At 32.8% G+C, this 26,967-nt stretch overlaps 1 protein-coding gene across 2 annotated transcripts in view; it reads left to right on the forward strand.

The window, feature by feature from the left end:
* Positions 1–778: 778 nt before the first annotated feature.
* The window catches only part of LOC142318181 (acetyl-coenzyme A transporter 1-like), a 64,251-nt gene continuing 38,062 nt past the window's right edge, over positions 779–26,967 (forward strand). The window contains exons 1-3 of one of the 2 annotated variants that reach the window (XM_075354734.1): positions 779–974; positions 10,392–10,811; positions 16,426–16,715. In XM_075354734.1, coding sequence (XP_075210849.1) covers positions 10,425–10,811; positions 16,426–16,715 — 677 coding nt within the window. In that variant the 5' untranslated portion in view covers positions 779–974; positions 10,392–10,424. The other variant, XM_075354733.1, reaches the window with a different exon arrangement.

Raw genomic sequence — 26,967 nt, forward strand, 5'->3', positions numbered from 1 at the left:
CTGCAGAAGAGTGTGCCTGGATAGCAAGGCTAGAAAGTTCTCAATAGAGAGGCCCAAATAACATCACAGAAAACCTTCAGCGAATAGGAGCTCAGCCTATTCTGAAACACTAACAATTTGAAATTAACAAACACAATACTTGACAAAAACAAGTTAAACAAATAGAGATTGAATATATTATTCAATCAATGTTGGTCACTGCAATGATATTTGCCCGCTGATGGAGAACCAAAACCCTTTAGTTTCTCAGAATCACTTTTAGAGGTTGAAGTTGACCATTTGCCTCAGTCTGTCTGATAGCTATCAAAAAAGGTTTTCAAAGACCACTATGAGGTTAAAATTTCCAGCCAGGTCCAAGCACTGCTGTTGTCTACTACAAGATCTCACAGACCAAACAACCTATTAGGATTGAATGCCAGCTTGCCTCAGCAGTTACTGCTCACCATCCTGCCAGCCAACTTAATTAACCGACCTTTTCAAGCCCAAAAATAGGTATTTTTTTATACTTTAAGGGATGGTATGACAAACCAAACTGGGCCATCTAAATGTACGGACACTTTAACTGTAAGAAAGTTAAAAAAATAATTTCAAAAATATTTAAATGAAAAAAAAAACTTTACCATTTTACCTCACAGAATTTTTGGGTTTAGTAGTAATATTACTAATTGTTTACTTCACAGAACTGTATTTATACATTACCGAAATCGAGTCGGTTTTTAATAAAAAAAATTCGCATCAACCGAGAGCAATAGCAAGTAATGTAGGGCCAGTTTTCAAAATCAGCATAGAATTAATTTTTTGATAGTAGAATTTTTTGAATACCACTCTCAGCTGACTGGTAGTTATAAAAATTACGAGTGCGTGCAATATGTTTTATCTTAATATTATGTGTTTTTAAGACGACATTTTTAAAAATTTAGTTATGGTAGCGATGAATATTATAGCACTTAATGAAAAAAACTACGTATAAAACGGTCAGTTAGTAATTATCAATAATTAAGACAGAATAAATTACAGTGAAACTTAAATTAAAATATTGAGGTTAAAAATAAAACTAAGAGTAATTTAACAATTGAAATGTTAACAATTTTTTTTATACAATTTAAAAAAATAAAAATATTACGAATCACAGTCATATAAATTCATCAGATTGTATCATTGTTTATTTAATCGATTTATAACAAATATATTTATAACAGTTACAAAGACATCGTACATTAACAAATACCTCAACATCAACTTGTTTGATTTGCCTGTATGTATTAGCATATTTACTACTGAGATAATAAACTTTCTGTAGAGCAAATTACACTTCTTTCTCAATCTCTTATATTTTATATTTATTTACTAATTTAAAAACTATATTTGTATTTGTAATGTCTGAGAGCGCGCGCGCGCGCACCACACACTTTATCTCTGCTGTCTACTACACTTACAAAGTTGATTTATGTTAAAATTTTAAATCCTTTACATAAACTTAATAAGCAGTTCACCTACAGTTGTGCTTAGTTGTTTATGGAATATGGGTGATAATACCACCTATCCAGTTGTTTAATTTTAAAGATAAAAGACAATTTTTTGTTAACTGAGGTGCCAGTCGTTAATTAATTAATTAGGTACATTCAGTACATTAAAAATGCAATAGTACATTAAAATAGATAATTTTTATATAGTGTTTAATGCATGCAAGTAAGTTAATATTCAGATGTACTTTGCCATGAATTGCTTTCTCAGATTCTTCACGTTGGTCAGCAATAACAGTAAATGCTATTGGTCAATTCAGAAAAAGGAGCAGAGTTTACAATAAGATAAAACTTATCTCACACTTAACAGATTTAATAATGGTGAACTACTCATGTCTAATTGATCATTTAAAAATAACCTATTGGTTTAATATCTATCTACAATCTAATTATATACTGCTTAATTAGAGTAGTTTCATATGCTAATGCGCCTGCTATTAGACTGTCTAGGAGGAGATTAATATTATCAAATGTAATTGTAAATTTCTACCAAAATTTAGTATTAAACACGCAACTGTGCTTGTTAAAAATTTAACAAATTTAAATTTATTTAAGAATTTAAATATTCTGTATAATTCTACTTCGCTTTCTTTTGATGTAAAAAATTTGTTTCCTAGTATTCTATCACTAGAGATTATCAATATTGTTAAGTTATTATCCAGAAAACTAATGAAATTAAAAGAATTGAAATAGTTGAGGCATCGAATGTTTAAATTATTTTGAGTTTAACATTTACACTCTGAAAGAGGGTGTGATTATGGAAAATCCAATTAGTCCAGTAGCTACTGAACTTTTTATGAATGATTTAGAACGAAAAATTTGTACTCATCCTTTCTAAAAATATTTCACATTTTGTTTAGATAAGTGGTTGATATTTTTATTGTTTTGTGGGTAGTTTGAGACAACTAGGAATATTGTTGAATTTTATTAATACATTACACAAAAATATAACTTTTACTTTGTCAGTGGAACAAAATAATTCTTTTGTACTTTTAAATTTAAATATTACTAAAAATCAATAACAATCTAGATTTTACCATACATCAAAAAACCTTCACACCCTGATACTGTCATTCTTAGTACATCATTATATTCATTTGCACATAAATTAGCTGTTTTCAATAGCTATATTCACAGACTGATAAATATTCTGATGTCAGATGATAATTATGAGAAAGAACTTAATATTACTAGTTAATTAGCTGTAAATAATGACAACAAATAAGTCTAATTGATTAACTGATTCAGAATAAATTATACAAAATTACAATTAGAAAAGTTTTTCCTTCAAGTATTCATTCAGACAAAAGAAATTTCACACACTCACTTATACAGGTAAACCCGCAGAGAAAATGGGTAAATATTTCAGAAACAGAAATTTTGATATTGCTTTCAAATATGATAATTCTCTAGATAAATTCATTAAGATTAATAAAAGTGGAACTGATAGACTTAAATAAATCAGGAGTTTACAAACTTGAATATGGTTCTTGTGATAATGTTTTTATTGGAAGACTGGTAGATTTTTTGAAAAACATATAAATATAAGGGACCATACATCTTGTTTTTCCAATAAGAGGGATTCATGCCTGTCATTTAACTGATGAAAATCATGTTTTAATGATAATTTTAAAACACTTCATGATGAGAACAAAGGTTTGAAATAAAACTTTTAGAGTCATTGGAAATTAATAAAATTACAAATTCTAATTTATTTTTAAGTGAACAATTTTTTAAGAGATCTTATTGTAAACTCCGCCCCATTTTCTGGATTGAACAATAGTATTTATTGTTAAATTTATATATTATTGATACATGTGTACACTCCTAATTATTGTTCTTTATTTTTATGTATTTTATTTCTCTTGGTTTTATGCTTTTTTTTTTTGTCTTCAGTCAAAAAAACTTTGACTGAGGTTTGATGCAGCTCTCCAAGATTCCCTATCTAGTGCTAGTCGTTTCATTTCAGTATACCCTCTACATCCTACATCCCTAACAATTTGTTTTACATATTCCAAACGTGGCCTGCCTTCACAATTTTTTCCTTCTACCTGTCCTTCCAATATTAAAGCGACTATTCCAGGATGCCTTAGTATGTGGCCTATAAATCTGTCTCTTCTTTTAACTATATTTTTCCAAATGCTTCTTTCTTCATCGATTTGCCGCAATACCTCTTCATTTGTCACTTTATCCACCCATCTGATTTTTAACATTCTCTTATAGCACCACATTTCAAAAGCTTCTAATCTTTTCTTCTCAGATACTCCGATTGTCCAAGTTTCACTTCCATATAAAGCGACACTCCAAACATATACTTTCAAAAATCTTTTCCTGAGATTTAAATTAATTTTTGATGTAAACAAATTATATTTCTTACTGAAGGCCCGTTTCGTTTGTGCTATTAGGCATTTTATATCGCTCCTGCTTCGTCCATCTTTAGTAATTCTACTTCCCAAATAACAAAATTCTTCTTCCTCCATAATATTTTCTCCTCCTATTTTCACATTCAGTGGTCCATCTTTGTTATTACCACTACATTTCATTACTTAGGACTTTACATTCTTGCGTAGGACTTCATCTATGCCGTTCATTGTTTCTTCTAAATCCTTTTTACTCTCGGCTAGAATTACTATATCATCAGCAAATCGAAGCATCTTTATCTTTTCACCTTGTACTGTTACTCCGAATCTAAATTGTTCTTAACATCATTAACTGCTAGTTCCATGTAAAGATTAAAAAGTAACGGGGATAGGGAACATCCTTGTCGGACTCCCTTTCTTATTACGGCTTCTTTCTTATGTTCTTCAATTATTACTGTTGCTGTTTGGTTCCTGTACATGTTAGTAACTGTTCTTCTAATTCTGTATTTGAACCCTAATTTTTTTAAAATGCTGAACATTTTATTCCAGTCTACGTTATCGAATACCTTTTCTAGGTCTATAAACGCCAAGTATGTTGGTTTTTTTTTCTTTAATCTTCCTTCTACTATTAATCTGAGGCCTAAAATTACTTCCCTTGTCCCTATACTTTTCCTGAAACCAAATTTGTCTTCTCCTAACACTTCTTCCACTCTCCCCTCAATTCTTCTGTATAGAATTCTAGTTAAGATTTTTGATGCATGACTAGTTAAACTAATTGTTCTTTATTCTTCACATTTATCTGCCCCTGCTTTCTTTGGTATCATGACTATAACACTTTTTTTGAAGTCTGACGGAACTTCGCCTTTTTCATAAATATTACACACCAGTTTGTATAATCTATCAATCGCTTCCTCACCTGCACTGCGCAGTAATTCTACAGGTATTCCGTCTATTCCAGGAGCCTTTCTGCCATTTAAATCTTTTAATGCTCTCTTTAATTCAGATCTCAGTATTGTTTCTCCCATTTCATCCTCCTCAACTTCCTGTTCTTCCTCTATAACACCATTTTCTAATTCATTTCCTCCGTATAACTCTTCAATGTATTCCACCCATCTATCCACTTTACCTTTCATATTATATATTGGTGTACCATCTTTGTTTAACACATTATTACATTTTAATTTATGTACCCCAAAATTTTCCTTAACTTTCCTGTATGCTCCGTCTATTTTACCAATGTTCATTTCTCTTTCCACTTCTGAACACTTTTCTTTAATTCACTCCTTTTTCGCCAGTTTGCACTTCCTGTTAATAGCATTTCTTAATTGCCGATAGTTCCTTTTACTTTCTTCATCACTAGCATTCTTATATTTTCTACATTCATCCATCAGCTGCAATATATCGTCTGAAACCCAAGGTTTTCTACCAGTTCTCTTTATTCCGCCTAAGTTTGCTTCTGCTGATTTAAGAATTTCCTTTTTATCATTCTACCATTCTTATTCTACATTTTCTACCTAATCTTATTTACTCAGACCTCTTGCGATGTCCTCCTCAAAAATCTTCTTTACCTCCTCTTCCTCAAGCTTCTCTAAATTCCACCGATTCATCTGACACCTTTACTTCAGGTTTTTTAAACCGCAATCTACATTTCATTATCACCAAATTATGGTCGCTTTCAATGTCTGCTCCAGGGTAAGTTTTGCAGTCAACGAGTTGATTTCTAAATCTTTGCTTAACCATGATATAATCTATCTGATACCTTGCAGTATCGCCTGGCTTTTTCCAAGTGTATATTCTTCTATTATGATTTTTAAATTGGGTGTTGGCAATTACTAAATTATACTTCGTGCAAAACTCTATAAGTCGGTCCCCTCTTTCATTCCTTTTGCCCAGCCCGTATTCACCCACTATATTTCCTTCCTTGCCTTTTCCAATGCTTGCATTCCAATCTCCAACTATTATTAAATTTTCATCTCCTTTTACGTGTTTAATTGCTTCATCAATCTCTTCGTATACACACTCTACCTCATCATCATCATGGGCGCTTGTAGGCATATAGACGTTAACAATCGTTGTCGGTTTAGGTTTTGATTTTATCCTTATTACAATGATTCTATCGCTATGCGTTTTGAAATCTCTACTCTCTTCCCTATCTTCTTGTTCATTATGAAACCTACCTGCCTGCCCATTATTTGAAGCTGAGTTAATTATTCTAAAATCACCTGACCAAAAGTCGCCTTCCTCTTCCCACCGAACCTCACTAATTCCTACTACATCCACATTTATACTAACCATTTTCCTTTTTAAATTTTTTAGCCTACCAAGCTTTTTTAAACTTCTAACATTCCATGCTCCGACTCGTAGAATGTTATTTTTTAATTTTCTGGTGACCCCTTCCTTAGTAGTCTCCACCTGGAGATCCGAACGGGGGACTATTTTACCTCCGGAATATTTTACCAAGGAAGGCGCCTCCATAATTGCTATATGAAAATGCAGAGAGCCACATTTTCTTGGAAAAAAAGCAGCTGTAGTTTTCCATTGCTTTCAGTTGCGCAGTACTCAGAGTACTGAGTGATGTTGATATGGCCTTTTAAGTCATTCTGACTCACGCCCCTAACAACTACTGAAAGAGCTGCTGCCCTCTTTCAGGAATCATTCCTTAGCTCTCAACAGATACCTCTCTGATATGGTTGCAACTTCGGTCCAGCTATTCTGTATCCCTGAGCACTCAAGCCCCCTCACCAACGGCAAGGTCTCATGATTCATAGAGGAGGTGGTTTTATACATTTACATTTTTCTTTGTATTATACTTTTAAGCTTTTGCGTACTGAAACAGCTGCTATTTTTTAAATAAGTTTTGTGAAAATCAAAAAACATATTTGGTTTCATTTTCTTTTTTGATAATGATAGTTTTCAAAACATCATTGATAAAACATAGATATGCAGGCAGTGCATACCTGTTTTATATAAAATAGTACATTACTTTGTTTTCTATTTGGTGGCGTGTAATAAAAAAGTGATTTATGAGAACTGGTTTAATGAACACGGCTTCAACCGACAAATTTTTCCTTATTTCATATCTTTTTATTTCCAAGATTTACATTTAAGACATTCTAGACACTTTGTTTTACTTCTAAGACTTTCTATAACCTAAACTATGTTGTAATGAAATACAACTTAGTCTTACCTCAGACCTAGAAATTCTGATATAAATCTCTTGTCTGTTAATGAGAATGTCACTCTCTTTAACTGACTCTTTTTAACTATTATTGTTAGATAATATTTTTGTTACTTTCTTACATAATCTCTTTAATTGAGTAATATAGTGAATTTTCTGTAATGAGGTAAAGTAAGTTAAAAAGTTTGAAATTTCATGCAAAATATCTATGCCGCTCAATAGGGGTGTAATTTATAGCTTTTAACTTTTTCTTAAGCATTACAAAACCATTTGTCAGTAGTTGAGTCCACTTTGTATATTTGTTATTAACTGTCTTCTTTTGATAATGATTTAGAGACTGATTCCATGTAAATAGATGAAGTTACTGAATTCATTTTACTTAACTTCAACATTAAAAGAAATGTTAAGATGTCAACAAACCAAACAATTTTAAATTAGTAAGAACTGCTTCTTTCTTGGTAACAAAAACTTGAACCGATCATGAAGTCAGGAAAAGTACTTCTATGCATTTATCTCAGAAAACAAAGAGAGTATGAAATTAGTACATATGCAAGAGTCAACAATAATCTGATTAATGATATTCTGTATGAATAGAGGATGTCAAATCAGATAGCATGGTGAATCTTTAATATAGATTTTCATAACCATCCAATTAAAGTTCAGAAGATTCTAAATTGTTGCCCGATAATCTGAAGTAGCAAATTAATTTTGAGAAAATTTGTAAACAGTTACCATACAACCAAAATTTCTTTTGATCATAATTGTATCACATAAGGCCCATTTTCATTTTGTCGTAATAGGAAGGATTTTTAGGTGTTTGCAACAAAAAGATCCATATTTATTCAATCACTTCTGCAGACTTCTAAGAACATCATTCGAACAATTAATCAGTCAATCTGACTTTTTTTAAGAAAGAAATAACCATGTAGTTTTTGTAATTCATATTACTTCATCTTACTGAATGATTTTCAGCTTCCTGAATTATGCTGAAAGATGATGGTTCATTCAGTTTAGACATGATGTAACAACGTTTACTTATTTATCCTCTCCAGCAACTACGCCCTACTATCTTACTTATATTTTGTAATAAGAAATTATTTTTGTAGTGAATGAAAACTGCCAAGCTTGGCTGGGATTCAAACCCCAGGACCTTTTGGATGAAAGGGGTGGATGCCACTCTGCTATAGAGATCAGTGGGCATTTATTTTGTATAAAACCTTTCTATCTATCCCTTATATATATATACTTAATATAATAATACTTTAATTTAGAAGTTGAATAAAATCAACCTCTTGCTATGAATGAGTTCAAGCCATTCATCAGTACTTTAATTGAGGAGATTAGAATGAAAATTCTGAACAGAATAATGCATGCACTTTTCCCCTTTTCTCTAAGAAGGGAAAAGGGTTGTTTATATTGCTACAGTTCCCATTTGAATGAAATCATCTTAAAATATAGCTGCTATATATTACAGAGTTTCTAAGTTTGTAAATGTATTTTCAATTTAAACTGAAAATAAATTACTTACATTTTAATCTCAGATAATTACCTAATCAGTTTTGTTGTATTGCCTTTTTAAAAATGTAATCACTTTTGTGTTTAGTTTCTAAAAAGATTCTAGAAGAGCCCAAATAAAAAGAATGACTTAAGCATATTTTGAAAAAGAGTATTCAGAGTTCAACTATTATAACTTTAGTGCATAACTTTTTTCTGATTAATTTATTTTGTGTAATTACTTTATATAAAATCTCTGAAAAAGAAAATACTTAAGAAAATTTAATTTGGCTATGATACGACTAAGTTATAAGGTTAGAAGTAATTGATTTTGTTTTTGTAGAGTTCCAGAATAGTTACAAAGTAAATAGGAAAATATTAAATTATTTAGCGAGTTCATTCCAGCACCAGAAAGCCAGTTTACACATGTCATGAGTACATGCCTTCACACTACTTGTGTTTTGCCTAAGCCATTATCAACTTACTAGTAAACAAGACCTTACTGGAAAGCAGTAGCAGAGGATATCTTAACAGGTTGGTTGCCATGAGATGCACATGTGATCTTCAGCCGGTTATTCCATACAGGCTTTGAGTATCCATGATGATTCCTCAAACATTACTGAAGCGTATTCACCCATCACTTTTGTAGGAATGCTGAGAATGCATTGTAATTATTAAATGCCTGTCAGTAATAATCTGTTCAAAATTTGTATCCAAGCGCCATATCTACGTGGCAGTTGTAGATATAGCTACACAAACAAAAAAATTGTCCTTTTCATTATTTCTACTCATGATAGTGCAGCTTAGTGATTTTTCTGTTCGTTTCTTTTTACATTTATAATTCTAACTGTTAGTTTTAGTGAATACAGTTTTATTTATATTGATATTTTTGATATTGTGTAGTGATATTTTAGTAGGCATTGATATATCGGACCAAACGGCAAACTACTTAACACCACTGCGTCGAACCATAAGGTGATACCACAAAGTGGCATTTGAACTTTTACTTAATATATCAGTTGTTAATGTATGGTTAATCTACAATACATTTCATCACAAAAAGTTACAGATTTCAGAATTCAGAGAACTTGTGTTGCAGATTGATAAAAACTGTAATAAGGAAGTCACCCCAGGAGTATGTAACAAAGAACATAACTCAGCACTTGAACATGTGTTCCAGCCAAAAAATAACAGAGATAATCATAATAGATGCATAAGAAGAAGCTGTATATTATGCCATTCAGAAGCGTCCAACTGTTCGTGGTCATCTGCATGTCCAAAAAAATTTCTATTTAATGACAACAATGTGTAGTGCATGTGAAAATTTTATGTGTTTACCTTGCTTCTCTAAACATATTCAAAAACTAATTAAGAAATAAAGTTAACTGTGGAAATTAAGTATTAATCAAAAATTATTCAAATTTTAATAGAATTTAAATGAGGATCACCTACAATACACACAGCCTATGAAGAAAATGTTTTCCCTGGTAGGCCGTGAGGATTACAGGTGGTCCTCACTTTTTTTTTAATCCTTGCTAAATTATATAAATTCTTTATTTATATTTTCTCAATATATGATTGTTAATTGATAATATTTTGTGTTTTACTCATGTGGTCCCTGAGAAAAGCATTTTCTTAAACATTGGAGCAGCCAACTTGTTAAAGATATATAGTGGTGATATAATGCATGTTTTTGAAAAATGTATTATTTCCAAAACCATTTTTAAGTGCTTGAGCTACATCATGTGGTAACAGATATTTTAATCTTTATGACTTTTTTTAACTTAACACATTTTTAAGCATTTATTGAAAGAGTTTATTTTTTTATTTTTTTAGAGGGGAATAAAATAGGAGATTAAATGAAATGCAATGAACAATCATACTGATTATGCTGAAAGATTTCGAAAGCGTATAAAAAATATAGAAAATTTGAAAAGTCTTGGCCCTCGTAAATCAGTTTCTCAGCATAATCTAATATCAGTTATTGGGAAAAAAACCAATGCCACATGGATTGATGATGATGATGATAATGATGACGATGACGATGATGATGATGATGATAATGAAGATGATGACTATGATGCTGAAACCTTTGTAGATGCGGAAGAGATTAATACTAATTTTGTATCGTCGTTCTTTGCAGACAAATATAATATCTTACTATTACTTCTTCTGAATACTTTACAAAGCATTCCGGTGGGTTTATCTGCATCAATTCCTTTCTTATTAAAAAGTAGAAGTTCATATGCAGAACAGGTAGTTTTTTCTTAAAATTTTATTTAATTTACATTTTATCTTTAAGCATTGTATTCTCTTCATCATTCCACTTAAAAGGAAGTTAATACTCCTACCCGCTTAGTGACCTAATCTCCCACTCTAATTCAAAAATAATATTACTTTTAATAATACATATATTTATTCATTTTTTTGACAACTTCAGGCAGATATAATTACGCTACTCCATTTTTCATAAAAAATTGTAACAATAATAATTATTGTTATTTCTGTGGAACTGCCTTCACTACAGATTTTATATATCGTTAATCAGTCTCCAGGAGTCTATGAGCTATGAGGATGATCTGCACAAACACAAATATACTTGGTGATGCATGGAGATATCTTAACATTTCATGCAGGGACTACAGAATCTCTTGATTCTGCAGATTGTTGTTGATTTATATTAATCCAATCAACCCAAGAACAGAATTAATAAAATAAAATAGGATGACACCTACTTTATTCCATAATCCAAGCAAGAGCACTTTTGCGAGTACCTTGCATCATCAGTACCCCTATATAATTTTTCAAATCATTCATTGCAAATTACACATTAAAATTTAAAACCCTATAACATACATGAGATTTAAAATTGTTAAAAGATCTTTTTCAATTAAATAAAACCAATTTTTTTTTAAATTAAAAAATTTTAAATTGTAAATTAAAATTAAAAATTGCATATACATACAATATGAAGAAGTCATTAATAAAATAAAATTAAAAGTTCTGTATTTGGGTTGATCGGATTAATATAATTTGTATAGTGGAGAGGAATATGATTCCCGAAAGGATCAATTTTAGAAGAATAATTGTTGTTGATTTATATTTAACAAAACAATGCTGAAAAGGAAAGATTGAATTAGTCATTTAACCAAATAAAATAGTCTATGAATAATTTTTTTAAAAAACCTAATATACAATGTTAAGAACAGAAATAGACCTGTTTTTAATATCGAAGGAGTTCCCTATTTTTAGAACTGGGGAGACTGTGGCTGTTTTCTAACTGATAGGAAAGGCATCTTCTTTTAAACTATGGGAAAAGACACTACTACAAATTTGAACTAGTACAGTCCAAGCAGTTCACTAATACCTTTTATGATACATGTGAAAGTTATACCATCTAAACTTTTCACAAATCTTGACCCCACAAACTTAATCCTTCAGAGAGCTGCAGAATCGCACAAAACACCTGTTTATCTGTTTTCACATCAGTGATTAATTCATTGTAGGATGCTGGGTTTCAGGCATTCACTGTGATAAAATCCAAGTATAGAGTGAAAATCAATGTGTAGAAGGAATTGAGAGTGGCTGTGTCCAGTTTAATTCCACAATTTAAGAAAATGTACAGCGTTCAACACGTTTGTCCATCCAACTAAGTATTATAATTAGTTGAATTTGTGGTTTACATTACATTTAAAATGTCTTTCATTTATTTTTATATTACCCTTGAAAAAAATGTTGGCTACCTTACAAAGTATATTTATTAGATTTTAACATAGAGTATCTTCCGAAAATCTGGATTCTGCAAGGGTGCTAAGAATCAAAAACATTTGGCAAGCACTGCTTAGGGATAAGAATTTTTACTGAATTCTTTAACAACAAATATTTTTACAATTCAACAATGCTTTAATTGTGATATGTTAACCTTCTCCTCATCCATATTTATTCTCATTTCTGGTTTCGTTACAATTTATTTAACCAAGTGGATGAATCATTGCTCTCTAACGTACTGCTAAATGTTAACTTGACATAGTCGTGAAATAACTGAGGAAAACAAAAATTTTAAAGAAAAATCAATTTTTTTTAAACTATCAGTAATTTAAAAAAAGCAGTACCTAGAACTTAATTACCATTATTTTTAGCCTTAGCTTCTCTGTAATGTTACATTTAAATTGTTGTTTCTTAATGAATTAATTTTTTTTTAATCAAACCACACTGGTCTCTGTAAGACCATAAAAAATAATTGTTAGCATCTCTTTTCTTTTGTTTCCAGTACTTTTTTCATTTTGCTTGAGGGTTTTTGCCTTTACTGGGTCCATTCATCTCTTTTTCTTTTCTTCTAGAATCCTTTTAGTTTTCAGTTTTTATCTGAACATGTCCCTGTATGTGATTTTGTGTGTTTCGATATTTACCTGTTTTTAAATCTTTTTTGATCTGTTTGAACTACTTTGTAGTTGTTTCAGTGGTCAAACTCATTTTCTTGGTTACTCTGCTTTTGATGATTTTCAAGTATTTGTAGAAGGAAAGTCTGCACTTCCTAACTGCATCTATAAGTTTGTCTATCTGGTAAAATTCATCATTTTTCATAGTTTCTAATCACCTTCTGCCTTTCTGGGCTTTAGAACTTTTCTTTCTACATTTTTAAGTTTATTTCTGCTTGGTCTAAGATTATGCATTCAGTCGTGTACAGTACCTCAAGTCTTAACCAGTATTATGTAATGCCTCAGTTTCTCCTTTCTTGATTCGTTTCTAGTTTTATATATTCTTGGTGATAAGACAAGCTTTTGTGAGTTGTGTGATCCTGATTTTTATTGGCTTCTTCATCTAGCCATTAGTCTCTATTATTTCTCCAAGGTACTTGAAACTTTAAGTCTTTTAATTTTAAAATATCTTTCATTCAGGTATTTGAATAGATTATTAATATTTGCTATAATTCTGTTTTTTCAAATGTAACTCATAAGTTCGTTTTTCTTCAATTTCCTTCAATATATTGATTTGATCTTGGCAGTTTTTAAACCTTCTGCTAGAATTATCAGGTAATATCATCTTTTCTCTGATATTTAGTTTGGAAATGGCAACATGATAATTTTGAAACTCAACATGTTTTTCACTAAGTTTTTCCTCATAACTTCATCTTCAGGAGTTTTCAAAATCCATTTCGGTTTCAAGGAGCTCCCAGAATTCTACATTTTTTTTTAGGTTCCTTTATTGTATGAATTAATTAGGCTGTGCTTTTATTAGGATATAGATTTTATTTGCATTAAGCATTAGTTACAACAGTCAGTTTGACAAGGATCTAAAGTTCATCATTGAGTTTATTATGTTTTGGTTTACTGCTAACCTGCACCCAGATGTGGCAGATTTCCTTAGAACCGTATTCCTAGTTTACCTTTGTATATTCTAAAGTTTTCTGATTCAAATCAGGTACCTAGGTACCTGGTCTCTTGTAATGCTATTACTAAGATTTTCTGAGAGTTTAATGTGTTGATGAGATGCTTGAGTTAACCAATTTTCAAGAGTGAATTTATGTTTAATGTTATGTATTTTTCATTTGTGTGAAGGGTTTTCAAAAGCCTCCAATACCTTCAAGCATGATTGTTGGGATTTTCCAGAATTTTGCTCCACACCTCTACTTTTAGTGAAGATGAATTCCCATTTCTGGTTACCATCTGGAGTAGCCATCAGTTATTTTTTTTGCCATCATCTAACCACTAAAATTGTCAGTTTAGTGGAACTCTTCTAGATTCATTGCTATAATTAGGATTGTAAATCCTAGAGGTTTTTGTACTTAATTGAATGCACACTTATAACGTCATATAGGCAAAAAAATATTATGTCTGCCGCCAAGTAGTCGGCGGCTGACTTCATATGTGATTTTATTGCATTTAGTTGAATTGTACGTGAAATCGTACGTCTCGGTTCAACGTTGATGTTTTCATGTCGTTTCTTTTATAATTTGTGTGTCTCACCGCATCTGCCATTTTCTTCTTATTTCTTCCATGATGGAGCTAGCCACTCTCCTTTTTTCTGGAGGTGTTGACGCCCGTTGGTCTTTTATCTTCTTTCTGCGGGTGATCTCCAAATCGACAGGTAATACTCCCGCCAACACTTCGACTGTCTCTCGAGAAACCGTGCGATAAGCAGCTGTAATACGGAGGCAGCTCCTTCTGAGTATTGATTCGAGAGCACCTCTGTATATGCCGTATCTAATGACCCCCTCCCCAAATCTCGGCACCGTAAAGTAAGGTGGAGTATATCACTCCAGACAGTAGCCTCCTCCTCTGCTGCCTCGGTCCCCCACAGTTCGGCAATAATCTGGCAACCAGACGCATGACCTTTTCAGCCTTTGAGCAGGCCTCCAAGACGTGGGTGCCGAAACGCATCCTGGTGTTCACACGTATTTCAAGATATTTTATCGCAGTCCTTGAAACTATACTTTGGCCCTCCAGCACAATCTTCAATTTTGGCCTTTGCACGGTTGTTGTAATCACAACAATCTCAGTCTTATCTGGAGCCATAGTTAACCCGACTCCGGCCATCCAGGTTTTGATTGTTGTGTATGAGCCTTGTATCTGAGCGATGAAATCTCTCAGGGTACTCGACTCCACCACGAGGGCCAAGTCGTCTCCGTAACCTACGAGAGTGACGCCCGGCGATAGAGGAGTGTGAAATACGCCATCACACACTATATTCCAAAGGGCCGGCCCAAGGATCGACTCTTGTATCCTCCTTTATCTCCTGTATAACTCCTCTATCTATACACAGTTTGACCGCTCCGTCCTTCACTTCGCAGATCAATTTACGCTCACTGAGATAGGAGAGAGTTATCCTTCTTAGATAAGGGGGAACTCTCATACTCTCCAGCGCAGTCCTAATGGTGTCATGGGTCACACAGTTAAATGCGTTGCGAACGTCACGCGCCACGAGCACGCAGATCTTCCTCCCTCCAATGATTCTCCTTGCCGTACCAACAACTTTCGATAGCGCGTCCAAAACAGATCTTCCTCTGCGAAAACCGGATTGTTTATCAGAAAGTCCCCCCTTAATAACTCTGGTCAGCCTCTGCAGCAGCATGCGCTCGAGTATCTTTGGCATGATATCGATCATATTATCTAATAATTCTAAAAAATGTTGTCTGTATTGACACTTTATTATTTATTCGGTTAAACCGTGTACCATATTCTTGAATGCGATAGAATTACATTATTATTCTGCTTCAAGCATTTTTATTTGATTCATTTTTCCAGTTCTTTTATTTTACAGAAAACTGTAACCATGGCCTTGAAAAGGACCAGTAAAAGATTTTTTGGAGCAGCACCCTACTAATTTTAGCTTCGAGCCGCCACTGATTTCGTGTTTCGAATTATTATTATTTTTTTTTTGTATCGGTGTTTGCAGATTCCATTCACCTTGGCTTCTTGTAATATCACGCATATAATATGGAATACCGTAATTACGTTTTATATTACATTTTAAAGAAGAAAGTCAGTTAACTTGATTTATATTATTTATTTTATAAATAATAAGCATTACATATCAAAATATTAATAAATCTTCTTTGAACACAAAGAAAAAACGTATTACTTCTATTCCGCCATCCGCCAATTCTACAAACGTATAATTAAGTAAAGAAAGTGAACTTTAGTAGATACTGGCGCCCAAGAGATTAAGCATTTTTCCTAAGCCAGGTAGAAGTGATGCGAACTTAAGAAGGGTTATCGGAGAATAGGAGTATAAGGAGAAAGTGAACATTTGATTTTAAAGAAAATCACAATGGAATAAAAAATATAATTTATGTACACTAAATATAATAAAATATTCAAAACATGCAGTAAATTATTGAAGTAATATTTAAAATAACTTTTTTTTACAGGCACAATTCAGTTTATCATCTTGGCCATTCCACTTACGACTGTTGTGGGCACCATTCATAGAGCATAGTCATGTTATAAAAAAATTTGAACGTCGGAAATCTTGGTTAATATTGACACAATATTTAATAGGTTTAAACATGTTGTATTTATCACATAAAGTTAATAGTTGGCTGAATAATGGTGAAAAATGTGAAATCAATTTAATTACAATTTTTTTTTTAATATTGAATTTCTTATCTGCTTCACAAGATATGGCAATTAGTGGATGGGCCCTTGCTGTTCTTAAAAAGTAAGTAACAGTTTATTATCACATTTTTCTTTTGGATTTTATAAGAACAGGCATGTTTTTAACAAATAATTTTGTACTTTTAAAATAAAAATAAATGTTTTAAAATTGTTAAAACCTTGCGTTATACTTTTTAGTCATACCATAATCAAATTATTATCACATTACATGAGTTTAATTAGTAAGTTAATTTGGTTTTCATAAGATAACATATATTGAAATCTCAATGTATTTATAAAATATCAAACAAATTTTCAATCAAATATTTACTATACAAAATAACGAAATAGTGAAGTTTTTATTTCATTTACTTAAATTATTAATTAAGGAGCTTAATTAAAATCATCTGTTGTGTATATATATATATATACACACACATGTATCAGTTTTTGTCATTTTTTTATGTAAAATGGCTATCGGATTTGTCATCTGCGACCCCAAAAACCTCGCGTAGCCGTTTTGCAGATTTTGCAATTTCTTAAACCTGCACCCTTAATTTACCGCCGTACCGGGAGGGATGTTTACAAAAGTAGTGGTTGAATATTATATTGTCATACGACTTTAATGTTAATCAAATATTCAAATAATGGTGGAATGTTGTATTGTCACCGACCTTAGTAACTGTACAAAATTTCATTAATAGGCAATGTCAGGAAGTATGTTAAATAAGGATGCAAGATTTGAGGACAAACATGAAAAAAATAACATTGTGGGCTAAAGAAAAGCAAGTAATCACACTTTTCTACTGCAGAACGACTATTTTAAGGTATGAATGACTAAACTGGTATCCTCAGCATATGAGAATGCTGATAAAAATCTTTACCCACCGGATTGGTCTAGTGGTGAACGCGTCTTCCCAAATCAGTTGATTTGGAAGTCGAGAGTCCCAGCGTTCAAGTACGGAAGTTCAATACGGATTTGAATACTAGATCGCGGATACCGGTGTTCTTGGTGGTTGGGTTTCAATTAACCACACATCTCAGAAATGGTCGAACTGAGACCATGAAGTAATACCTGAACGGTAATTCCCGGAGGCTAAACAGGAAAAGAAAGAAAGGAATAGTTACTTTAAGGTACCTATTGATCATACAGTTAGAGATTGTTACCTATATCTCTTCAGTTACTGCGAATATTTCTACTCCTTTTTCATGCTATATTCAAATTGTCTCGTGTTCGCGGTTCGACAAGGATATTGCAAGATTTCACACGTAAAATTTTCTTATAAATACAGTTATTATTTTTAAATAATTTATACAAAATAATTCAAATTGAATACAAAATTAATTTAATATCCACTAAATTTTAATACAAATGTATAATTATAATTTTCTGTATAGTTTATAACAGCTAACAGAAACAAATATAGTTAAACCTTGCTTAACGAGCACCTCCCAAAACGAGTGATTCGCATAACGAGCAAAACAAAATGTAAAAAAAATGGCTCCCTTATGCGATGTTCGTAAAACGAGTGACATGGAGACATCATGACGTCACATCCTGCCTGCATTTCGGCTATCAGTATGTGATTAGCGCTCGTTCAGCTTTAGTGTCTTACTGTCGCTTGTGAAAGTTCTATATTTGTTGTAGTTGTGTACTTTTTTTTAGTGCAGATTTTAAGCGTGCTTTCATGTTTGTCCCCAAAGAAAATGCCGTAAGACAGGGGTAAGAAAAGAAACATCACCGTAGAAGTCAAACGTCAAATCATTGATACGCGAGAACGAGGTGTGAGTGTGGCTGACCTAGCACACACATACCATCGGTTTACAACAACGATTTGCACTATTCTCAAAAACAAGAATAAGATTAAGGAGATTGATGCTACGAAGAGTTTCACAAGAATTTCTATGCAACGGCCACGTATTCTCGACGATGTTGAAAGATTGCTTCTTATTCGGATCAACGAGAAGCAAATGCATTGCAACACTATTAACGAAAACATAATTTTGAGAAGGCAAAACTAATTTTTGCCGATTTCATTAAGAAAATTCCAGGATCATCAATGGACGTACAAGAAGTATTCAAGGCAAGCCGAGAAGAACTGGCATCCACAGCGTTGTTAGACACAGAGAAGCAGCAAGCTCAGACATAGAGGCAGCTGACAGCTTCATCGGCATATTCAAGAAGCTGTGAATTCTGAGGGTAACCTGCCGCAGCAGATTTTTAATTGTGATGAGAAGGGTCTCTTCTGGAAAAATAACTTATATTACATCATAGGAAAATGCATTGCCGGCCCACAAGCCATTGAAAGACCGTCTCACGCTGTTGTTTTGTGCAAGTGCCAGTGTTAATTTGAAAATTAAACTGCTGCTCGTTTACCATTCCGACAATCCACGATCCTTCAAGAAGTATAAAGTTCAGAAGAGCAAGTTAAATGTCATGTGGAGGTCCAACAACAAGGTTTGGGTGACAAGTTAACTTTTTACAGATTGGATCAATGAAGTGTTTGGTCTGTCTGTAAAAAAAATTCGTTTGAGATGAATTTGCCACTCCATGCCTTGCTTGTTATGGACAAGATCCTGCACATCCTCCTAGAAGACAATCTCCTTAAAGAATTTAAATTCATCAAGATCCAGTTCCTGCCTCCCAACACCACTCCTTTATTGCAGCCTATGGAACAGCAGGTCATTTCAAATTTTAGAAAGCTCTACACTAAAGCACTCTTTGAGCATTGTTCTGAGGTAACTGCAGGAACCAATCTCACTCTCAGGGAGTTTTGGAAAAACCAATTTCACATCATTGTCTGCCTCAAGATGATCAATAAGGCATAGGAGGGGGTTACCAAAATAACTCTTATTTCTGCTTGGAAAAAGCTTTGGCCAGACAGAGTTGTCAAATGTAACTCCGAGGGATTTCAGGAAGTGCCTATAGAGCTTGTAATCAATGAGTTCGTGTCTCTGGCCAAGATTATGGGGCTGGAGGTGGATAGCAACAACATTGATGAGCTAGTGGAAAAGCATAACCAGGAGCTGACCACCAAAGAGCTTATGGAGCTGCATTCTGTGTCACAAGTTGTGGAGAAGATTTCGTCAGGAGAGCAGGAGATAACAGCCTCAGCAGAACAACAACCTTCCAATGAAATAAGGGAGATGCTGAAAGCATGGGAAACTGTTGCATCATATATTGAGAGAGCATCACTCTAATAAGGTAGTAGCTATGCGTGCTGCAACTTTATTTGAAACTAATTATGTGTCTTATTTTCACCAGATTTTGAAGTGTAGGCAAAAAGAAATGTCTTTAGACAACTTTCTTGTAAAAAAGGATGTATTATAAATAATAAATTACATTATAAATTTGTTTTGAGTATTTTTTTGGAATGGAACACATTATCGTATTTCACATTGATTCCTATGGTAAAGATTGGTTTGATAAACGAGTGTTTCGCTTTATGAGTAAGATTTCAGAACAAATTACGCTCATTAAGTGAGGTTCCACTGAATTGAGTTAACAATAACAGTAGAAAAATCTGCACTTTATAAATGAACAGAATAATTTCACTTTCACTCTTGTTCACAGATATCTCACCAAACAGGTTTTTGTTTACAACCACTGTTCAAAATGAAATACTCATGAACCACTCTTCACTTGTCACCACTCTTCACTCTTCACCACCAAACACTTACTCTGAATGCTCCCATACACCGTAATTGCTTTTATCGCAAACTGAACTGAACTCAAACTGGTAGCAGTTCTTCTCTGGTCCCTGGCAGTATTTATATCTGCTGACCTGCAGTACCAGTACCTGACGCATCCTTTTAAATATTTGAACATAATAATTTTCATTGTTTGAACCTTCTATGCTTTTTCATAAATCCTTTTCTAGAATGAAACCATTTGTCTTTTCTTCTAGATTCTTCTTTCTGGAAACTTTCCTACCCGTTACAATATACATAATTGCATCTCCTACTACATTTTACTCCTCTATGAGTCATGAGACCTTGCCGTTGGTAAGGAGGCTTGAGTACTCAGTGATATAGAATAGCTGGACTGAAGGTGCATCCATATCGAAGAGGAATCTGTTGAGAGCCAGACTAAGGAAGATTCCTCAAATAGGGCAGCAGCTCTTTCAGTAGTTGTAAGGGTATAGGTCGGGACGTCTTAAACGGCCATATCAACATTACTCAATCCTCTGAGTATTGCGCAGCTAAGAGCAATGGAAAACTACAGTTGCTTTTTTTCCAAGAAAACGTAGCTCTCTGCATTTTCATTTAACAATGATATGGAGGCACCTTCCTTGGTAAAATATTCCGCAGATAAACTAATCCCCCATTCAGATCTCCAGATGGGGATTACTAAGGAAGGGGTCACCAGAAAATTAAAAAATAACATTCTTCGAGTTGGAGCATGGAATGTTTGAAGTCTAAAAAAGGTTGGTAGGTTAGAAAATTTAAAGATGGAAGTGGATAGGATAAATGTAGATGTAGTAGGAATTAACAAGGTTTGGTAGGAAGAGGAATACAACTTTTGGTCAGGTGATTTTAGAGTAATTAACTCAGCTTCAAATAATGGGCAGGCAGAAGTAGGTTTCTTAATGAACAAGAAGATAGAGAAGAGAGTAGAGTATTTAAAAATGCATTGTGATAGAATCTTTGTAATAAGGATAAAATCGAAATGTAAACTGACGATTGTTAACATCTATATCCCTACAAGCGCCCATGATGATGATATGAGATAGAATGTGTATACGAGGTAATTGACGAAGCAATTAAACACATAAAAGAAGATGAAAATTTAATAATAGTTGGAGATTGGAATGCAAGTATTGGAAAAGGCAAGGAAGGAAATGTAGTGGGTGAATACAGGCTGGGCACAAGAAATGAAAGAGGATACCAACTTATATAGAGTTTTGCATGAAGTATAATTTAGTAATTGCCAACACACAGTTTAAAAATCATAATAGAAGAATATACACATGGAAAAAGCCAGGCGATACTGCAAGGTATCAGATAGATTATATCATGGTTAAGCAAAGATTTAGAAATCAACTCGTCGACTGCAAAACTTACCCTGGAGCAGACATTGATAACGACCATAATTTAGAGATAATGAAATGTAGATTGAAATTTAATTAATAACCTGAAGAAAAGGTGTCAGATGAATCAGTGGAATCTAGAGAAGCTTGAGGAAGAGGAGGTAAAGAAGATTTTTGAGGAGGACATCGCAAGAGATCTGAGTAAATAAGATTAGGTAGAAAATGTAGAAGAAGAATGGTAGAATGATAAAAAGGAAATTCTTAAATCAGCAGAAGCAAACTTAGGCGGAATAAAGAGAACTGGTAGAAAACCTTGGATTTCAGACGATATATTGCAGCTGATGGATGAACATAGAAAATATAAGAATGCTAGTGATGAAGAAAGTAAAAGGAGCCATCAACAATTAAGAAATACTATAAACAGGAAGTGCAAACTAACGAAAGTAGAGTGGATTAAAGAAAAGTGTTCAGAAGTGTAAAGAGAAATGAACATTGGTAAAATAGATGGACCATACAGGAAAGTTAAGGAAAGTTCATAAATTAAAATCTAATAATGTGTTAAACAAAGACAGTACACTGATTTATAATACGAAAGGTAAAGTCGATAGGTGGGTGAAATATATTGAAGAGTTATACGGAGAATGAATTAAAAAATGGTGTTATAGAGGAAGTCGAAGAGGATGAAAGGGGAAAAACAACACTGAGATCTGAATTTAAGAGAGTATTAAAAGATTTGAATGGCAGAAAGGTTCCTGGAATAGACGGAATACCTTTAGAATAACTGTGCAGTGCAGGTGAGGAAGCAATCGATAGATTATACAAACTGGTGTGTAATATAAATGTAAAAGGGGAAGTTCCATCAGACTTCAAAAAGAGTGTTATAGTCATGATACCAAAGAAAGGAGGGGCAAATAAATGTGAAGAATACAGAACAATTAGCTTAAAATCTTAAGCTAAATAATTCAGAATAATTAGCTTAACAATCTCGCCATGCATCAAAAATCTTAACTAGAATTCTGTACAGAAGAATTTAGAAGAGAGTGGAAGAAGTGTTAGAAGAAGACCAATTAGGTTTCAGGAAAAGTATAGGGATAAGAGAAGCAATTTTAGGGCTCAGTTAAATAGTAGAAGGAAGATTAAAGAAAAACAAACCAAAATACTTGGCATTTATAGACTTAGAAAAGACATTCAACAACATAGACTGGAATAAAATGTTCAGCATTTTAAAAAAATTAGGGTTCAAATACAGAGATAGAAAAAAGATTGCTAACATTTACAGAAACCAAACTGCAACAATAATAATTGAAGAACATAAGAAAGAAGCCGTAATAAGAACTTTTCGGGAGTCCGACAAGGATGTTCCCTATCCCTGTTACTTTTCAATCTTTACATAGAACTAGCAGTTAATGATGTTAAAGAACAATTTAGATTCGGAGTAACAGTACAAGGTGAAAAGATAAAGATGCTACAACTTGCTGATGATATAGTAATTCTAGGTGAGAGTAAAAAGGATTTAGAAGGAACAATGAACGATATGGATGAAGTCCTACGCAAGAACTACCGCATGAAAATAAACAAAACTAAAACGAAAGTAATGAAATGTGGTAGAAATAACGAAGATAGACCACTGAATGTAAAAATAGGAAGAGAAAAGATTATGGAGGTAGAAGAATTTTGTTATTTGGGGACTAGAATTACTAAAGATGCACGAAGCAGGAGCGATAGAAAATGCCGAATACCACAGGTGAAATGATCCTTCAGTCAGCAATATAATTTCTTTACATCAAAAATTAATTTAAAAGTCAGGAAAAGATTTTTTGAAAGTATATGTTTGGAGCGTAGCTTTATATGGAAGTTAAACATGGATGATCAGAGTACCTGAGAAGAAAAGATTGGAAGCTTTTGAAATGTGGTGCTAAAGGAGAATGTTAAAAATCAGATGGGTGGATAAAGTGACAAATGAAGAGCTGTTGTGGCAAATCGATGAAGAAAGAAGCATTTGGAAAAATATAGTTAAAAAAGAGACAGATTTATAGGCCACATACTAAGGCATCCTGGAATAGTCGCTTTAATATTGGAGGGACAGGTTGAAAGAAAAGATTGTGCTGGCAGGCAACATTTGAAATATGTAAAATAAATTGTTAGGGATGTAGGATATATGGGGTATACCAAAATGACACGACTTGCTGTAGATAGTGAAACTTGGATAGCTGCATCAAACCAGTCAAATGACTGAAGACATTTTGATGAGTCTGGATTAGATTTTTCTACTGTGTTTTTCCAGTTGTAATCTAAGATCATTATTTCTTCTGGTTTTGATATCTGGTTGTGTGCTAGTAGGAGATGATAGTGTCAAGGCAGTAAACAGTATTAGTACATCTTTGCAACAACCACTATCTAAAGATATGGAACACAAATGAATTCAACGTAATAAATTGAAAGTTATGATGATCAGATTTTTTATCAATTTTTTCTAATATGTTCATATCAGAAATGAAGTATTAATGTTGCTTGATTCTTTTTAACTAGCCAGCTCTTATATATTCTAAGAATCATTTACTTTTACAGCCTTTTCCAATTGGTTAGTTAAGTCCAGCGTTCTAATTACTCTCTACCTGGAGTTGAGATGGAATTCCTCTCTTAGTTGAATTTAGAAGGAGAAATCTCCATGTGATTTATTCATTGACTTCAAGGAAATCAGTTTTGTATATATTTTTTTTATCAACAGAATCCCATTACCAACAATATATAAGGGTGTTTCTATTTACTGCATGTTATTTATTTGTTGCAGATAACTGCTACAGTCAATAACACTAAATATCTACATAAATCAAATCCTTTTATTTAAAAAAAATTGAATGTTTTATTTGGTAGAAAACTATATCACATTTTGGATCTGAAATCCTTAAAGTAACAGAATCCTTACATCATCATAGACATAAATAGATTCATAAAACAATAATAAATTGCAAGATTTTAGGGTTTTTTTACGTTGTCATAGAAATTAAATATTTTCAGCTAAAAACAGATTGGTACTGCTACATATTTCATGAAAATGCTTTATAGCACAATGTATGTGGCTTGGAAGTGGTTGTCCTTTCCATTTGAATTCATTTACATGATTGATTATTAAAAAAATGTTATTAAAATTTCATTTGAAATCTACACAGATTTTTGCAGTGGGGTTTTTAATGAAAATGTCACACTGTATTTGTATTTTCCTCTCTTTATGTTAATTTGATGCTATTATAAACTCTATCTTGCCTGACAGCTATATAAATAAAAAATGTTTTGTAACAAAATTATTATTTTCAAAAATTAGTATTTTTTATTGGCTTCTATTGAGAAATTAATTTTTTTTCATAATGTAAGATATTACAGATCCTATTGAATCAACTTCTGGAGAACGGGAAACCACTGAGATTTTTTTTTTCAAAAGGTTTATTTTTGTTATACAATTTCATCATGTTGATTTCTACCAAAATTTTACCTTTTTTTTTGTTTGACTAAGAATTGTAGTTATGATTTCCTATGTAACTTTATTTACTTCAAGTAAAATTTAAGATGTGGCAAGCTTTTTTATCCCAGGTGAACACAGTTATAATAATTTATATTAATGAGTCTAAGTAAGATGATCAGTCTGAATTTAAAAGTTCAGTTCTAATCAATGCAGTAAGTTTTAAATTACTGTATATGCCATAATTAAGACACTATATGCCCTAACCATCTGGAATTGGGTGAATGACTCTTCATTCACCCTATTCCAGATGGTTTCTACCACATTCTGGTTTGGTGTGATTCAGTAAGTGTGAGAGCTATCTGACACATTCACTATATAGTAATTGCTGATATTCACAAGCTTGCTTCTACTCTTATCAACCACATCTCGATTCCCCCCCGAGGGGAGAAGATCCCGCCTCGTAGAGTGTCCAGTCGCTACACCACCCCCTCCGTTCCTAGCCAGTAGTGGCTTTAACGGAGGACATCTTCTCGCCCTCAAACTGATCACATACCACAGCGTTCAGTTCAGGCTCTTATCAACCACAATACAGACACAGGTTTTCACTGGATTCCTAGCAATGTCAGAATTTCAGACAATGAAAGAGCCAATGTAGCATTAACCTTTACTCAGCCAACCTCTATCAAACATGTTACCTATTCTAATCATGTATGCCTTCCACAATAATGTTCCTTGAATGATGGTAGGCAGAATGAATAGATGAATGGTTGCAACCGATAAGACTCATCACCTTAAAGCCATAGTGCATTGCTATAGTTGTCACTAGTGTGAGTCAGACACTGTGAAGTGATCCTTGCCACTGCTGAGGGAGTGTCTTACTAGATTTTCATAGTACCTACCTAAGGTAGAAAGTCTGAAGGGTAAGAAAAGAGACCAGAGAAAGAGCACAGTCAATCCGCAAAGAGAAACTCCTTTAATCAGGGTATGAATCATCTGATTTTACATAAAGCATAATCAATTTATCATATTGATGACATTTATTTCTCACCTGTAAATCCTGATTATCTTAGAATTAGAAATTATTTCTATTGCTTGCTTATGACTAACATAATGAATACATAAATAAATAAACATCATTTTTTATGGCGCGTAAGCTGTTTAAATTTAAATATATTCTTTTGTCAAACCTTTTCAATTTATATTTATTCTTTACAACCCTGAATTCTTTGCAATTTTGTCAATTGAGGATCTTTTATAACCTTCTTAGGTTCTATTTTATTTTTAAACAAAATGATTTAAGTAGTCTGCAAGTAGTAATTTAATGTTGATCTCTTGTGATATTATTATTTATTGTTATTTTGTTTGCTTTTATTCATTGTTTTTTTGTTTAGATAGGAACTCTCTATACTCCCATCTTAATCTATTATTTTTTATTATGGTCTAACATACAGTATATTCAAAAAATACTATACAACTATATAAATACAATTATATGTTGAGGGATAATCAACATCCATATGCTGCAAGTAATATTTTCTTCAAAGGTTGGTAATCCTGTGTTGTTACAGTTTGCTTCTGCAAGTGAGTCAAGCTAGTGACTTGAAATGAAAAGGTGTATCTGGTTTTTTGTTCATTGTATGTTCATCACTTTTGAGTGATTGAGACTGTGTCTTTCCACATGCACTCAGAATGATGTTGACTTAGAACAATGAATATTTATCATTGAGTATATCTGCTGGGAGCATGATACTACCATAATTTTTGCTCACTGATAAAAACACGTCTCGCTCACAAATTAATTTTTGTTTATAAACCTAGTTGAATTT

The sequence above is a fragment of the Lycorma delicatula genome, chromosome 1 (assembly GCF_047948215.1).
Source record: "Lycorma delicatula isolate Av1 chromosome 1, ASM4794821v1, whole genome shotgun sequence".
NCBI lineage: Eukaryota > Metazoa > Arthropoda > Insecta > Hemiptera > Fulgoridae > Lycorma > Lycorma delicatula.